The sequence below is a fragment of the Coregonus clupeaformis genome, unplaced genomic scaffold (genome assembly GCF_020615455.1).
Source record: "Coregonus clupeaformis isolate EN_2021a unplaced genomic scaffold, ASM2061545v1 scaf0902, whole genome shotgun sequence".
NCBI lineage: Eukaryota > Metazoa > Chordata > Actinopteri > Salmoniformes > Salmonidae > Coregonus > Coregonus clupeaformis.
In genome coordinates this window covers 86,458-103,045 of record NW_025534356.1, presented here as the reverse complement: position 1 = coordinate 103,045, position 16,588 = coordinate 86,458, and the positions used below count along the sequence as shown (strand labels likewise).

Genomic DNA, 16,588 nt, shown 5'->3' with positions numbered 1-16,588 from the left:
ATTCAAGGTACAGTACAGAAGCTTACACAAGGATATGGATGCATCTCAATAGCCTGAACCCAAGGATATGGATGCATCTCAATAGCCTGAACCCAAGGATATGGATGCATCTCAATAGTCTGAACCCAAGGATATGGGTGCATCTCAATAGTCTGAACCCAAGGATATGGGTGCATCTCAATAGTCTGAACCCAAGGATATGGATGCATCTCAATAGTCTGAACCCAAGGTTATGGGTGCATCTCAATAGTCTGAACCCAAGGATATGGATGCATCTCAATAGTCTGAACCCAAGGTTATGGGTGCATCTCAATAGTCTGAACCCAAGGATATGGATGCATCTCAATAGTCTGAACCCAAGGTTATGGGTGCATCTCAATAGTCTGAACCCAAGGTTATGGGTGCATCTCAATAGTCTGAACCCAAGGTTATGGGTGCATCTCAATAGTCTGAACCCAAGGTTATGGATGCATCTCAATAGTCTGAACCCAAGGTTGTGGGTGCATCTCAATAGTCTGAACCCAAAGGTTTTGGTTGCATCTCAATAGTCTGAATTGAATCACTGTCACTGTTTTCTGTTCTCTGCTCATACTGATCTGAAAGAACCGGACGGGTGAAAACAGAAACCATAACGCTTTCACCTGTCTGCTGTTGAGATCAATGACAATGAAAGAAAATGAGATAGAGGAAGTCACTGTAGACTATTGAGATGCCCCCCTACAGTAGACTAACTTGTAGGACACAGGGAAGGGTGTGTTCAGTGTTACTCTCCCTCAGGATGAGGAGACCAAGGAGCTGCTGTCACTGATGACTCCACTGTCTGGTGAAGAAACAGAGCCGCTTGTTGACAGATTGGATCTTCCTCAAGAGGTCAAAGGGCAGACTGCACCATCCCAGGCTGCTTCAGTGACCCAGAAATCAGGAGTTGACCTCTTGGATAGGTAAGAGATAGCAGGAACATAATCAAACCAGACTCAGAGCTGGATAGGTAAGAGATAGCAGGAACATAATCAAACCAGACTCAGAGCTGGATAGGTAAGAGATAGCAGGAACATAATCAAACCAGACTCAGAGCTGGATAGGTAAGAGATAGCAGGAACATAATCAAACCAGACTCAGCGCTGGATAGGTAAGAGATAGCAGGAACATAATCAAACCAGACTCAGCGCTGGATAGGTAAGAGATAGCAGGAACATAATCAAACCAGACTCAGCGCTGGATAGGTAAGAGATAGCAGGAACATAATCAAACCAGACTCAGAGCTGGATAGGTAAGAGATAGCAGGAACATAATCAAACCAGACTCAGAGCTGGATAGGTAAGAGATAGCAGGAACATAATCAAACCAGACTCAACGCCGGATAGGTAAGAGATAGCAGGAACATAATCAAACCAGACTCAGAGCTGGATAGGTAAGAGATAGTAGGAACATAATCAAACCAGACTCAGAGCTGGATAGGTAAGAGATAGCAGGAACATAATCAAACCAGACTCAGCGCTGGATAGGTAAGAGATAGCAGGAACATAATCAAACCAGACTCAGAGCTGGATAGGTAAGAGATAGCAGGAACATAATCAAACCAGACTCAACGCTGGATAGGTAAGAGATAGCAGGAACATAATCAAACCAGACTCAGAGCTGGATAGGTAAGAGATAGTAGGAACATAATCAAACCAGACTCAGAGCTGGATAGGTAAGAGATAGCAGTATCAGACTCAAACCAGACTCAGAGCTGGATAGAAGAAGTGTTCTTCCTAACCAGTCCCTCAACAGCTCTCTGACTGAGCTCCACCCTCACTGGGTCTTCAGATGAGAGGAAGGCTGAGGAGGGATGGAAGGATGAATGGATCACACAGGACACCAGATAAGACCCCTCCCCAGTTCTTTAGCCAGAGAGCTGTTGAGGGACTGGTTAGGAAGAACACTTCTACAGCCAAAGAGCTGTTGAGGGACTGATTAGGAAGAACACTTCTACAGCCAGAGAGCTGTTGAGGGACTGATTAGGAAGAACACTTCTACAGCCAGAGAGGTGTTGAGGGACTGGTTAGGAAGAACACTTCTACAGTCAGAGAGCTGTTGAGGAACTGGTTAGGAAGAACACTTCTACAGCCAGAGAGGTGTTGAGGGACTGGTTAGGAAGAACACTTCTACAGCCAGAGAGCTGTTGAGGGACTGGTTAGGAAGAACACTTCTACAGCCAGAGAGGTGTTGAGGGACTGGTTAGGAAGAACACTTCTACAGCCAGAGAGCTGTTGAGGGACCGGTTAGGAAGAACACTTCTACAGCCAGAGAGGTGTTGATGGACTGGTTAGGAAGAACACTTCTACAGCCAGAGAGGTGTTGAGGGACTGGTTAGGAAGAACACTTCTACAGCCAGAGAGGTGTTGAGGGACTGGTTAGGAAGAACACTTCTACAGCCAGAGAGCTGTTGAGGGACTGGTTAGGAAGAACACTTCTACAGCCAGAGAGGTGTTGAGGGACTGGTTAGGAAGAACACTTCTTCTATCCAGCGCTGAGTCTGGTTTGATTTCAACATTTCAACGTACAGGGTGGCAGAACGTACAGGGTGGCAGAATGTACAGGGTGGCAGAAAGTACAGAACGTACGGCTGCAGAACGTACAGGGCGGCAGAACGTACGGCGGCAGAACGTTCAATTTCTCTTTGTTCATTGGTTTTGCAAGAATTTATTGATTGGTCGGTCATTGGGTTCATTTGTTTTACAATATGTTCAAATCAAATAAAGCTTTATTTATAAAGAACATTTCAGAAGTGAAAATAAACACTGAAATATTTACTAGACAACAAACAGTGGATAAAAAACTAAAGAATATCAATAAAAGCTGAAAGACTAAAGAGCATCTAAGGAAATAACATTGGTTAAAATAGTAAGAATATTATGTAATATCCAGCCCAAAATATAAGCTGGTTTTACTACACTGTTTGTAAACAATATAATTGTACAAAAATGGTAAGTTAGTTGCATAAATAATTATGACTAAATGTTACATTACATTTAAGTATTATGAAATATGAAATATCAAAATCGAATGTACACCCCTTTGTTAATATGTATTGGCAATAATTCACTTAATGGTGAGGCATGGAATAATTAAACATGTATATTTTGTCAGGCTGGATGTTTGAAATATGAGTAGGTGATTTGAGTCATGCTTCTTCAGTAGTGGAATAAAGTGATGTAAGATTGTTAATAAAACAGTTCTTAGACGCATTTTTTATACTGCGTCCAGTTTTATAGGCTGCAAGTACGTTGAAATGAAGTTGTTGTAAAGTCGTTGAAACCACGACAATTTGTAAAAAAAACAGCTAGCTACATTTTGAAGTGTTGCATTTTGATTCAAGTGGATCGCCAACGCGGTAAGTGTAACGCAACACCGGTTTTTGTTAATCACAATTTTGTTAATCACATAAATAGTACATTTTCAATTCCCCCGATGAGGCTAATATCCATATCACGCTGAAATCAATAGAACAGGGGGAAAACGTTTAAGGGTTCTTCCACATTGTGACATTATTTCATTGATATCATGAAACAACTCCTTCATGTATGTATTTTCTGATGTATAATCAGAGATCTTTTACCAGAGTATCTCTTTCCACAGTCTGAGCAGTGGTAAGGTTTCTCTCCTGTGTGTGTTCTCTGGTGTATAGTCAGCTGGCTAGAAGTAACAAAACTCCTCCCACATTGATCACAGCTGTAAGGTTTCTCTCCTGTGTGTATTCTCTGGTGTGATTGTAATGTATATAATTTTGAAAAGCTCTTCCCACAGTCGGAGCAGCTAAAAGGTTTCTCTCCGGTGTGAATTCTCTGGTGTGATTGCAATGTAGATGATTTTGAAAAGGTCTTCCCACAGTCAGAGCAGCTATAAGGTTTCTCTCCAGTGTGAATTCTCTGGTGTGTTTTCAGGCTACTTGTATCATTAAAACTCTTCCCACACTGATCACAGTCATAAGGTTTCTCTCCAGTGTGAATTCTCTGGTGTGTTTTCAGGCTACTTGTATCATTAAAACTCTTCCCACACTGATCACAGCTATAAGGTTTTTCTCCAGTGTGTATTCTCTGGTGTATTTTTAGTGAATCTGATCTTGAGTAACTCTTTCCGCAGTCAAAGCAGTGGTGAGGTTTCTCTCCTGTGTGTGTTCTCTTGTGTATAGTCAGATGGCTAGATTTAGAAAAACTCTTCCCACATTGATCACAGCTATAAGGTTTCTCTGCAGTGTGTATTCTCTGGTGTGCTTTCAGATTACTTGAATGAGTAAAACTCTTCCCACATTGATCACAGTTATAAGGTTTCTCTCCTGTATGGATTCTCATATGTTTTTTAAGGTCTGCTGAAGAGGTGAATCTCTTCCCACAGTCAGAGCAGCAGTGAGAATTATCTCCTGTGTGAATTCTTAGGTGTAGTTTTAGTGAATCTGATCTTGAATAACTCTTCCCACAGTCAGAGCAGCAGTGAGATTTCTTCCCTGTGGGTCTCTGCTGGTGTTTCTTGAGGTGTTCTGAGGTGGAGAGACTCTTCTCTGCCTCCTCAGCTTCATGATGTTGTTGAGGCTCCCCAGAGGATCCACAATAGTCACGTCTCTCTCCTGTGTGAACAACAAAGTCAGACAGCTGGTTAAAGGCCCACAACAGCAAGGTAATGCCCATGATGTTGTACAACAATTTACGTCTGTAATGAATGTTATAATACTTTTAAAAACGTATTTGACACTTGTCTTAATATGACAGTCAGTGATAAACAGTGATATTTAGTCTTATTTTTTAACAGTAGTAAAGTTGATGATTTAGGCTAGAAATAAGTTATTACAGATGCTGAAACCCTAAGCAGTGTGCCAGATGACTTTTGGTCACCAATATACGACCCTTTCTGTTTGCTGGATATTGGTTGTGAACTGGAACACGATGTCGTATACGATCCAGAGCATCCCAAACATGCTCAATGGGTGACATGTCTGGTGAGTATGCAGGCCATGGAAGAACTGGGACATTTTCAGCTTCCAGGAATTGTGGTGATGGCAGCGGATGAATGGCACGACAATCTGCCTCAGGATCTCATCACGGCATCTCTGTGCATTCAAATTGCCATTGATCAAATGCAATTGTGTTCGTTGTCCGTAGCTTATGCCTGCCTGCCCATACCATAACCCCACCGCCACCATGGGGCACTGTGTTCACGACGTTGACATCAGCAAACCGCTCACCCACACAACGCCATACACGCGGTCTTCCATCTGCCCGTTACCGTTGAAACCGGGATTCATCCGTGAAGAACACACTTCTCCAGCATGCCAGTGGCCATCGAAGGTGAGCATTTTGCCAAAATGAAGTCGGTTACGGCGCCGAACTGCAGTCAGGTCAAGACCCTGGTGACCGTTCTTGGGTTGTGCAAACCCACAGTTTAATCAGCTGTCCGGGTGGATGTCTCAGACGATCCCAGAGGGCAAACCCACAGTTTCATCAGCTGTCTGGGTGGATGTCTCAGACGATCCCAGAGGGGGAAAAGCTGGATGTGGAGGTCCTGAGATGGTCTGCGGTTGTTTCATCAGCTGTCCGGGTGGATGTCTCAGACGATCCCAGAGGGGGAAAAGCTGGATGTGGAGGTCCTGAGATGGTCTGCGGTTGTTTCATCAGCTGTCCGGGTGGATGTCTCAGACGATCCCAGAGGGGAAACCCACAGTTTCATCAGCTGTCCGGGTGGATGTCTCAGACGATCCCAGAGGGGAAACCCACAGTTTCATCAGCTGTCCGGGTGGATGTCTCAGACGATCCCAGAGGGGAAAAGCTGGATGTGGAGGTCCTGAGATGGTCTGCGGTTGTTTCATCAGCTGTCCGGGTGGATGTCTCAGACGATCCCAGAGGGGAAACCCACAGTTTCATCAGCTGTCCGGGTGGATGTCTCAGACGATCCCAGAGGGGGAAAAGCTGGATGTGGAGGTCCTGAGATGGTCTGCGGTTGTTTCATCAGCTGTCCGGGTGGATGTCTCAGACGATCCCAGAGGGGGAAAAGCTGGATGTGGAGGTCCTGAGATGGTCTGCGGTTGTTTCATCAGCTGTCCGGGTGGATGTCTCAGACGATCCCAGAGGGGGAAAAGCTGGATGTGGAGGTCCTGAGATGGTCTGCGGTTGTTTCATCAGCTGTCCGGGTGGATGTCTCAGACGATCCCAGAGGGGGAAAAGCTGGATGTGGAGGTCCTGAGATGGTCTGTCCGGGTGGATGTCTCAGACGATCCCAGAGGGGGAAAAGCTGGATGTGGAGGTCCTGAGATGGTCTGCAGTTGTTTCATCAGCTGTCCAACCGCAGACCATCTCAGGACCTCCACATCCAGCTTTTCCCCCTCTGGGATCGTCTGAGACATCCACCCGGACAGCTGATGAAACAACCGCAGACCATCTCAGGACCTCCACATCCAGCTTTCCCCTCTGGGATCGTCTGAGACATCCACCCGGACAGCTGATGAAACAACCGCAGACCATCTCAGGACCTCCACATCCAGCTTTTCCCCCTCTGGGGATCGTCTGAGACATCCACCCGGACAGCTGATGAAACAACCGCAGACCATCTCAGGACCTCCACATCCAGCTTTTTCCCCTCTGGGATCGTCTGAGACATCCACCCGGACAGCTGATGAAACAACCGCAGACCATCTCAGGACCTCCACATCCAGCGTTTCCCCCTCTGGGGATCGTCTGAGACATCCACCCGGACAGCTGATGAAACAACCGCAGACCATCTCAGGACCTCCACATCCAGCTTTTCCCCCTCTGGGGATCGTCTGAGACATCCACCCGGACAGCTGATGAAACAACCGCAGACCATCTCAGGACCTCCACATCCAGCTTTTCCCCCTCTGGGATCGTCTGAGACATCCACCCGGACAGCTGATGAAACAACCGCAGACCATCTCAGGACCTCCACATCCAGCTTTCCCCCCTCTGGGATCGTCTGAGACATCCGCCCGGACAGCTGATGAAACAACCTCCACATCGTCTGAGACATCCACCCGGACAGACCATCTCAGGACCTCCACATCCAGCTTTTCCCCCTCTGGGATCGTCTGAGACATCTGTCCGGGTGGATGTCTCAGACGATCCCAGAGGGGGAAAAGCTGGATGTGGAGGTCCTGAGATGGTCTGTCCGGGTGGATGTCTCAGACGATCCCAGAGGGGGAAAAGCTGGATGTGGAGGTCCTGAGATGGTCTGTCCGGGTGGATGTCTCAGACGATCCCAGAGGGGGAAAAAGCTGGATGTGGAGGTCCTGAGATGGTCTGTCCGGGTGGATGTCTCAGACGATCCCAGAGGGGGAAAAGCTGGATGTGGAGGTCCTGAGATGGTCTGTCCGGGTGGATGTCTCAGACGATCCCAGAGGGGGAAAAGCTGGATGTGGAGGTCCTGAGATGGTCTGTCCGGGTGGATGTCTCAGACGATCCCAGAGGGGGAAAAGCTGGATGTGGAGGTCCTGAGATGGTCTGTCCGGGTGGATGTCTCAGACGATCCCAGAGGGGGAAAAGCTGGATGTGGAGGTCCTGAGATGGTCTGTCCGGGTGGATGTCTCAGACGATCCCAGAGGGGGAAAAGCTGGATGTGGAGGTCCTGAGATGGTCTGTCCGGGTGGATGTCTCAGACGATCCCAGAGGGGGAAAAAGCTGGATGTGGAGGTCCTGAGATGGTCTGTCCGGGTGGATGTCTCAGACGATCTCAGAGGGGGAAAAGCTGGATGTGGAGGTCCTGAGATGGTCTGTCCGGGTGGATGTCTCAGACGATCCCAGAGGGGGAAAAGCTGGATGTGGAGGTCCTGAGATGGTCTGTCCGGGTGGATGTCTCAGACGATCCCAGAGGGGGAAAAGCTGGATGTGGAGGTCCTGAGTAAAGCTGGATGTGGAGGTCCTGAGTAAAGCTGGATGTGGAGGTCCTGAGATGGTCTGCGGTTGTGAGGCCGGTTTGGACGTACTGCCAAAATTCTCTAAAAACGACGTTGGAGGCGGCTTATGGTAGAGAAACGTGCATAGACCTACAAATGCGACCCAAACTGGCCATTGGATTTATTTGAAAAAATATGGCCCTTTACAATGTCCACTTATGTACATAGGATGCTGTATAAACCATTTAAAACTATTAAAACAATAATATTGCATTGCTGTGTGGTGTCAGTCAAAATGTCTTGTAGTCGAGTCTAGATTACTGCTCAAATGTTGCTGTAATAGACCTACATGTTTCTCCTTTGCACAGTGTTTTGTTGAAAGTTTAGTTTTCTGGTTCTTCATTGTCAAGCTTTAAAAACCGAAGCCTGACTGAAACATTTCCAGTAGCCTAGGACTGTAGCGTGTGTCTGTACACTTTCCCTTCGCTGACCGCTCTAAACGGGACACACGAAAGCAGCGCAACTGAAGTTGAATTCACCGATGCGAACACAACAGGCTGTAATTTCATAAAGTAGATGACTCAACTTTTGACTCATTTATACTCGCTTGCAGTGCTGGAATAAGTAACCAATTGTCACACTTGAGTAAAAGTAAAGATTCCTTCATAGAAAATTACTCAAGTAAAAGTATTTGGTTTAAAATATACTTAAGGACAAAAGTAAAAGTATTTGGTTTAAAATATACTTAAGGACAAAAGTCAAAGTATTTGGTTTAAAATATACTTAAGGACAAAAGTCAAAGTATTTGGTTTAAAATATACTTAAGGACAAAAATCTAAGTATTTGGTTTAAAATATACTGAAGGACAAAAGTCAAAGTAATATTTATTCCAAATTCCTTATATTAAGCAAACCAGACGGCACCATTTTAGTTTTATTTTAGTTTTTGGAAAGCCAGGGGCACACTCCAACACTCAGACATCATTTACAAACTAAGCATTTGTGTTTTTGTGAGTCCACCAGATCAGAGGCAGTAGGGATGACCAGGGATGTTCTCTTGATAAGTGCATGAATTGGACCATTTTCCTGTCCTGCTAAGCTTTCAAAATGTAGGAGGGGGGAGTACTTTTGGGTGTCAGGGAAAATGTTTGGCGTAAAAAGTACATCATTTTATTTAGGAATGTAGTGAAGTAAAAGTAAAAGTTGTCCAATATATAAATAGTAAAGTACACATACCCCAAAAAACGACTTAAGTAGTACTTAAAAGTATTTTTACTTAAGTACTTTACACCACTGCTCGCTTGTGTGTCATATTGTCCTTCAGTAGTAATTTATACCCGCGTGTGAATCCTTTATCTCATAACTTTATAACTTTTTGACAACCAATATGTCATTTCCTGTAGGCTACAGCAATGTCCTGTTGGAACTGAAAAACTTGGCACGGACATTTACCCTACAACATGTTTAAAACTTTCCGTTCTGGTAGATAGCATTAGGGATGTGATACAGTGCACTGGCTGGATCGTGTGTTGGTCTGTGTGTGGATCTGGGAGGAGGGGTGTGTCTGTGGCAATCCACTGATGTTTTTAGCGTGCAGCACGTTGGCAGTGCTTGCTGGGAGTTGTAGTGCAGCATCGCGGGCGGTTTTGGAAGCGGGCCAAAATTAATTGACAACCCAAATAACTTTGCGGGCCGGATAGAAATGTGTCCCGGGCCGGATTGGGCCTGCTGGCCTTGTGTTTGACACCTGCTCTAGATCGTCATCTGTAATAATAATTCACAGACAGTGAAGATGTCATCTCACGGTGACTTACAGTTTGTTGCAAGTCTCTTTCAGGACATCACCTCTCCCTGGGAGAACTACAAACTGTTCTTAAGGTCTTGGACCTCTCTGGTCAGATGTTCCGATGCTGGGACTTGTAGTCATCTGTAATAATAATCCACCCCTCCCTGGGAGAACTACAAACTGTTCTTAAGGTCTTGGACCTCTCTGGTCAGATGTTCCGATGCTGGGACTTGTAGTCATCTGTAATAATAATCCACCTCTCCCTGGAGAACTACAAACTGTTCTTAAGGTCTTGAACCTCTCTGGTCAGATCGTCTCTTCTTTTGTTAGTTGAGTCCATCAGTCTTTGGATAAGGCTCTTAAAGCTATTTTCCTGTTGCTGTAACAATTGCTTGTAGACATATTGTTGTTGATGTAAAAGATTACGCACCTGTGATAGATGACCACCTGTGATAGATGACCACCTGTGATAGATTACCACCTGTGATAGATGACCACCTGTGATAGATTACCACCTGTGATAGATGACCACCTGTGATAGATGACCACCTGTGATAGATGACCACCTGTGATAGATGACCACCTGTGATAGATGACCACCTGTGATAGATGACCACCTGTGATAGATGACCACCTGTGATAGATGACCACCTGTGATAGATTACCACCTGTGATAGATTACCACCTGTGATAGATTACCACCTGTGATAGATTACCACCTGTGATAGATTACCACCTGTGATAGCGAAACACTGTCCTCTCCATTACTCCAGCCTTCTTTAACTTTGGGCGGCATGATGGTAGCAACGTAGGCTAACGCTGGTACGCCACACAATTCCAGCCAGCTTTAACTTTGGGCGACATGATGGTAGCAACGTAGGCTAACGCTGGTACTCCACACATTTCCAGCCTTCTTTACCTTTGGGCGGCATGATGGTAGCAACGTAGGCTGACGCTGGTACTCCACACAATTCCAGCCAGCTCGTAAAGCCGATGGAAACCGCAACAAACAGCAGGGATTTAAACAGACACAAGCCCGGGACTAACTGAGGCTAACCGCATCACGGGATCCTAATTAAACAGGCTGGTAAACAAACATTTTTTCAAGGAACAACTTTCTCCAGAAAGTTTCAAAACTTTCCAAACGTCTAACGCCCGTCCAACAGACTGTCGACCAATTGCGTTTGCGTTGTCATGCTGCGTCACGTGGTTGCTAAGCTAATAGTAACGAAATCCCTTCTAAAAACCAGTCGAGAAACCTGCCTGTTTTCCTCGAAGGAACGTAATTTCACGATTTCAAAGTTACACTATATTAAAGAGAAGTTAATTATCTCACAACTCTGAAAATGTGTTGTGCTTCTTGTTCACGTAGGCTAATTCATGCTAATGTTATTAAGAATGTTATTAAGAATGGCGCTGCATTGGAAAGCGGTCGTTTTATGGGCTCCTGATCAATTGTGCTATTTTGTATGTTTTTTTTTACGCTAATCAGAACTTTTTTTTTGACAATATGTTTCCCCCATCGTTTCCTATGACAGAAAAGAGCTTCTAGACATCAGAACAGTTTTCACTAACCTTGATTTGGACGAGGACTTCTACTTCAAATGAGTCGGTGGTGAAACACATATTGATTGTCCCGGACCAGGCCAAAAATAAGGCACTATAGAGGCTAGAGTGAATAAATCACCTCTACCCTCTGTTCTATTGGCGAATGTGCAAATCACTGGAGAATAAACCGGACGAGGTCCGTTTGAGACTATTCTATCAATTGGACATTAAGAACTGTAAGCTACAGGACTGTTTCCCAATAGCACAGACAGGAATATGTTCCGGGATTCATCCAATGGCATTGAGGAGTACACCACACTAGTTCTCCAGCCCCCATCCCTCAGCTGTTTACCAAACCAAGTCTCTGGGCAGCCATTTTGTTGCTGTTTAAAACCTAGGTTGTCCCCTTTAAAAAGGCCACACATCAATCAAACAACCAATCTGCAGTTCAAACAATAACAAAGCTGCCACTCCACCACTGTTTTGGTAATAAGTTGATGGATGGGACTGGAGAAATGTAACTACTCTCAAAATCATAGACAGACCTATGGATGCAAGGACTGACCATCCATGATATCAACATTATAGTTTTAACTATATTTTTGAGGCTATACAGTGTTGGTTTAATTGTTTCTAAACATTGGAGTAAAAAAAGCTTATTTTGGGATCTGATGAGGTACGACAGTTGAACTAAGCTCATGAGGCATGTGTTATATTCTTCAAGAATCAATGGCTATATATAAATAATTTAAAAGTCCAAATATGGATGTAGCAACTGCAGATTTCCCCTTTAACACCACACATCAGTTCAACAACTGCAGAGTTTGTGTCTCTGTTTTTAAGATAGTACTTACTAGTGTTAATCAGGGCCCGGTTTCTCAAAACCATCTTACTGCTAAGTTCATCATTAGAACCATTGGATGCCTTAAGATGCCTTTGGGAAACCGGAACCAGATATCCAGTTTCCTCCTCTTCTTCCTCCTCCTTTTTCGATGTGACAGTCATCTCCCCCTCCTCCTCTTTCACTCCAAAAACTGCTTCCTCCTCTTCTTTTACTGTAACATCCTCCTCCTCTTTCACTCTGAACGCGTCCTCCTCTTCTTTCACTGTAACATCCTCCTCCTCTTTCACTCTGAACGCGTCTTCCTCTTCTTTCACTGTAACATCCTCCTCCTCTTTCACTCTGAACGCGTCTTCCTCTTCTTTCAATGCAACGTCTTTCTCTTCTTCTTTCACGGTAACAGCCTCACCCTCTACTTGTTTTTGTATTGTAACATCCTCCTCTTCCTCCTCCTCTTTCACTAGAGCTTCTTTCTCCGTCCAGCAGACCTCCTCTTCTTTAGCAGGAGGAGAGTAGCTTAGTGAGCTCATGGTCGGGGATGTTAGCTAGCTAGGCTAGTGCTAACTTAACCAGCCAGCTAGCCGACCAATAACAACAACACCGTAAATATGAAATTAAATGGGATAACTAACTAGACGACAGAAGTGGGTTTAAAACACAGTGGCTAATATACACGAAAGCGTCTAAAGAGCTTTATTGGTTCGGCTATTTTGGCTAGCAAGCTACCGAGGTGTCTGACTAACTGTTGCTGCTGTTAAAAGAAGCGTTCCGTCCACTAGATTATACGTCACACTAGCAGCATAGCCTTAAAGTCCCACATTGCCATCTGCTGACTGGAGTGGGTAACGCAGTCTTTTTTTTTGTTGTCATTTAGCAGACGCTCTTCTCCAAAGCCACTTACAGGAGCAATTAGGGTTAAGTGCCTTGCTCAAGGGCACATCAACAGATTTTTCACCTAGTCAGTGAATAATTTTATTTTTAGACAAGTTAAAGGGTAGGAAGCATGAGTTTTTACTCACCAGTGTAACAACACAATGTGGTTAAAGACTTAGTATCTTAGTTGGGGAGGAAAAGTACGGCCCGCCGGGCACTTCAGTCAGATTCAGAATGCGCTCAGTCATCATAGTTTGACGACTTTTGACGCGAAAATGAGTGCTGCGAAAATGAGAAAAGTGGACTGAATGTCATGATTAAAAAAGTATGGACAGCAAAATACTTTTTTACTAATATTGGACGTATGTCTGATATGTCAAGAAAGTGTTGCCGTTTTTAAGGAATATAATCTCAATCGTCAATTTTCAATCAAGCATGCTAAAGGTGTGTTAAAGCTGGAAAATGTTGTCAAAGTGGTTGTAAAACTTGTTTACACCGGAAAGGAGGCTTAACCATCGTTAGTTCATTCAGCTGCTCAATGACACAGAGGCAGAGCACCAGGACTTGTTGTACCATTCAAATGTGCGCTGGCTAAGCCTGGAAAAAGTATTTCGCCGTGTGTGGGAACTGAGAGGGGAGATAGGTATGTTCCTTGATACGGTTGGTGAAGCTACGACATTCAAGGCCAAACTTAATGTTGTTCTCCAGGACCTGTCTGTGAAAAATGTTTTCACAAAAAACAAGGGTAGAGATGTTACAAGGGTAGAATTGTTCTTCAATGTCCACCTACAGTACACTAGTAATTGCGTGTCAATGTGAAAAAGAATAAAGGGTTCACATGTTTTGTCACGCATATAACTTAGTATGTGGCCCTTCCTTGGTTTCAAGTTTTCTTGGCCCTTGAGCCACCCCTGATCTAGTCTGCTATAGAGTTCGTATGCAAGCCCGTTGGGAATTTTTTTAAATAAAAGAATAATAAGAACATTAATAAGAAATAAGGAAAAAAAATATATATATACAGTGAGGGAAAAAAAGTATTTGATCCCCTGCTGATTTTGTACGTTTGCCCACTGACAAAGAAATGATCAGTCTATAATTTTAATGGTAGGTTTATTTGAACAGTGAGAGACAGAATAACAACAACAAAAATCCAGAAAAACGCATGTCAAAAATGTTATGAATTGATTTGCATTTTAATGAGGGAAATAAGTATTTGACCCCTCTGCAAAACATGACTTAGTACTTGGTGGCAAAAACCCTTGTTGGCAATCACAGAGGTCAGACGTTTCTTGTAGTTGGCCACCAGGTTTGCACACATCTCAGGAGGGATTTTGTCCCACTCTTCTTTGCAGATCTTCTGCAAGTCATTAAGGTTTCGAGATTTTCTATGGGATTAAGGTCTGGACACTGGCTAGGCCACTCCAGGAACTTAATGTGCTTCTTCTTGAGCCACTCCTTTGTTGCCTTGGCCGTGTATTTTGGGTCATTGTCATGCTGGAATACCCATCCACGACCCATTTTCAATGCCCTGGCTGAGGGAAGGAGGTTCTCACCCAAGATTTGACTGTACATGGCCCCGTCCATCGTCCCTTTGATACGGTGAAGTTGTCCTGTCCCCTTAGCAGTCCTTCACGGCTTAGTGTGTTACCAATTGTTTTCTTGTTGACTATGGTCCCAGCTGCCTTGAGATCATTGACAAGATCCTCCCGTGTAGTTCTGGGCTGATTCCTCACTGTTCTCATGATCATTGCACTCCACGAGGTTGGATCTTGCATGGAGCTCCAGGCCGAGGGAGATTGACAGTTATTTTGTGTTTCTTCCATTTGCGAATAATCGCACCAACTGTTGTCACCTTCTCACCAAGCTGCTTGGCGATGGTCTTGTAGCCCATTCCAGCCTTGTGTAGGTCTACAATCTTGCCCCTGACATCCTTGGAGAGCTCTTTGGTCTTGGCCATGGTGGAGAGTTTGGAATCTGATTGATTGATTGCTTCTGTGGACAGGTGTCTTTTATACAGGTAACAAACTGAGATTAGGAGCACCCCCTTTAAGAGTGTGCTCCTAATCTCAGCTCGTTACCTGTATAAAAGACACCTGGGAGCAAGAAATCTTTCTGATTGAGAGGGGATCAATAATTATTTCCCTCATTAAAATGCAAATCACGTTTGAATGATAAATAGTTTCCCAAATCAGAAAACCCTCAGGGCCTTTTTCTTCATACATTTTGAATTGTGTAGACATTTTTTATCTTAATAAAAATAGATTTGACAATCTGACGTTCAATCAGTGTAGTAAAATAATAATACAACTTAGATATTTCAATTGTTTTATGCATTTTGTTGCCAATATATAGTTTTACATCAGTCCAGAACACCTTACTATGTGAGGTAGCTCAGCTGGTAGAACACGGCGCTTGTAACGCCAGGGTAGTGGGTTCGATCCCCGGGACCACCCATACACAAAAATGTATGCACACATGACTGTAAGTCGCTTTGGATAAAAGCGTCTGCTAAATGGCATATTATTATTATATTTACAATTACAAAATAGGTGTTCAATAGATTCAGTTTCTAGTTCACAAAAACTGCATTCACTGGTAACATCAGGTACAGTGCATTCGGAAAGTATTCAGACCCCTTGACTTTTTCCACATTTTGTTACATTACAGCCTTATTCTAAAATTGATTAAATCGTTTTTTTTCCTCAATCTACACACAATAACCCATAATGATAAAGCAAAAACAGGTTTTTAGAAATTGTTAATTTATTAAAAATAAAAAACGGAAATATCACATGTATATAGTATTCAGACCGTTTACTCAGTACTTTGTTGAAGCACATTTGGCAGCGATTACAGCCTCTACCATCCGTTCTATTGGCCAACTTGCAATCACTGGAGAATAAACTGGACGATCTCCATTTCCGAGACAATCCTAACAATGGGGACATAAAAAAACGGTAATATCTGATGTTTCACCGATTCGTGGCTGGGTTTTCCGTGCATCGGCAGAACAGAACAGCTACGTAAGACGAGGGGTGAGAGGGGTGTAACAGCTGGTGTCGCGATGTCTAATATTAAGGAAGTCTCGAGGTTTTACTCGCCTGAGGTAGAGTACCTCATGATAAAGCTGTAGACCACACTATCTACTAAGAGAGTTTACATCTATATTTTTCGTAGCCGTCTATTTACCACCACAAACTGATGCTGGCACTAAGACCGCACTCAATGAGCTGTAGAAGGCCATAAGCAAACAAAAAAAATGCTCATCATGAATGTACATCACTGGGGCCAAGCTTCCTGCCATCCAGGACCTCTATACCAGGCGGTGTCAGAGGAAGGCCCAAAAAATTGTCAAAGACTCCAGCCACCCTAGTCATAGACTGTTCTCTCTGCTACCGCACGGCAAGCGGTACCGGAGCGCCAAGTCTAGGTCCAAAAGGCTCCTTAACAGCTTCTACCCCTAAGCCATAAGACTGCTGAACAATTAATACAATGGCCACCCGGACTGTTTACATTGACACCCCCTACCCCCCCCATTTGTTTTTACACTGCTGCTACTCGCTGTTTATTATCTATGCATAGTCACTTTACCCCTACCTACATGTAAAAATTACCTGGACTAACCTGTACCCCAGCCCATTGACTCGGTACCGGTACCCCCT

General features: G+C 44.2%; 1 protein-coding gene across 1 annotated transcript; it reads right to left on the bottom strand.

Moving 5' to 3' along the window:
* Positions 1–3,138: 3,138 nt before the first annotated feature.
* LOC121560286 (zinc finger protein 239-like) lies at positions 3,139–4,523 on the bottom strand (the record flags this gene model as incomplete). The annotated part of the gene is made up of 1 exon (XM_045217061.1): positions 3,139–4,523. A coding segment is annotated over one exon (963 nt), but the record flags the coding sequence as incomplete, so codon positions are not given.
* Between the last annotated feature and the right edge of the window lie 12,065 nt (positions 4,524–16,588).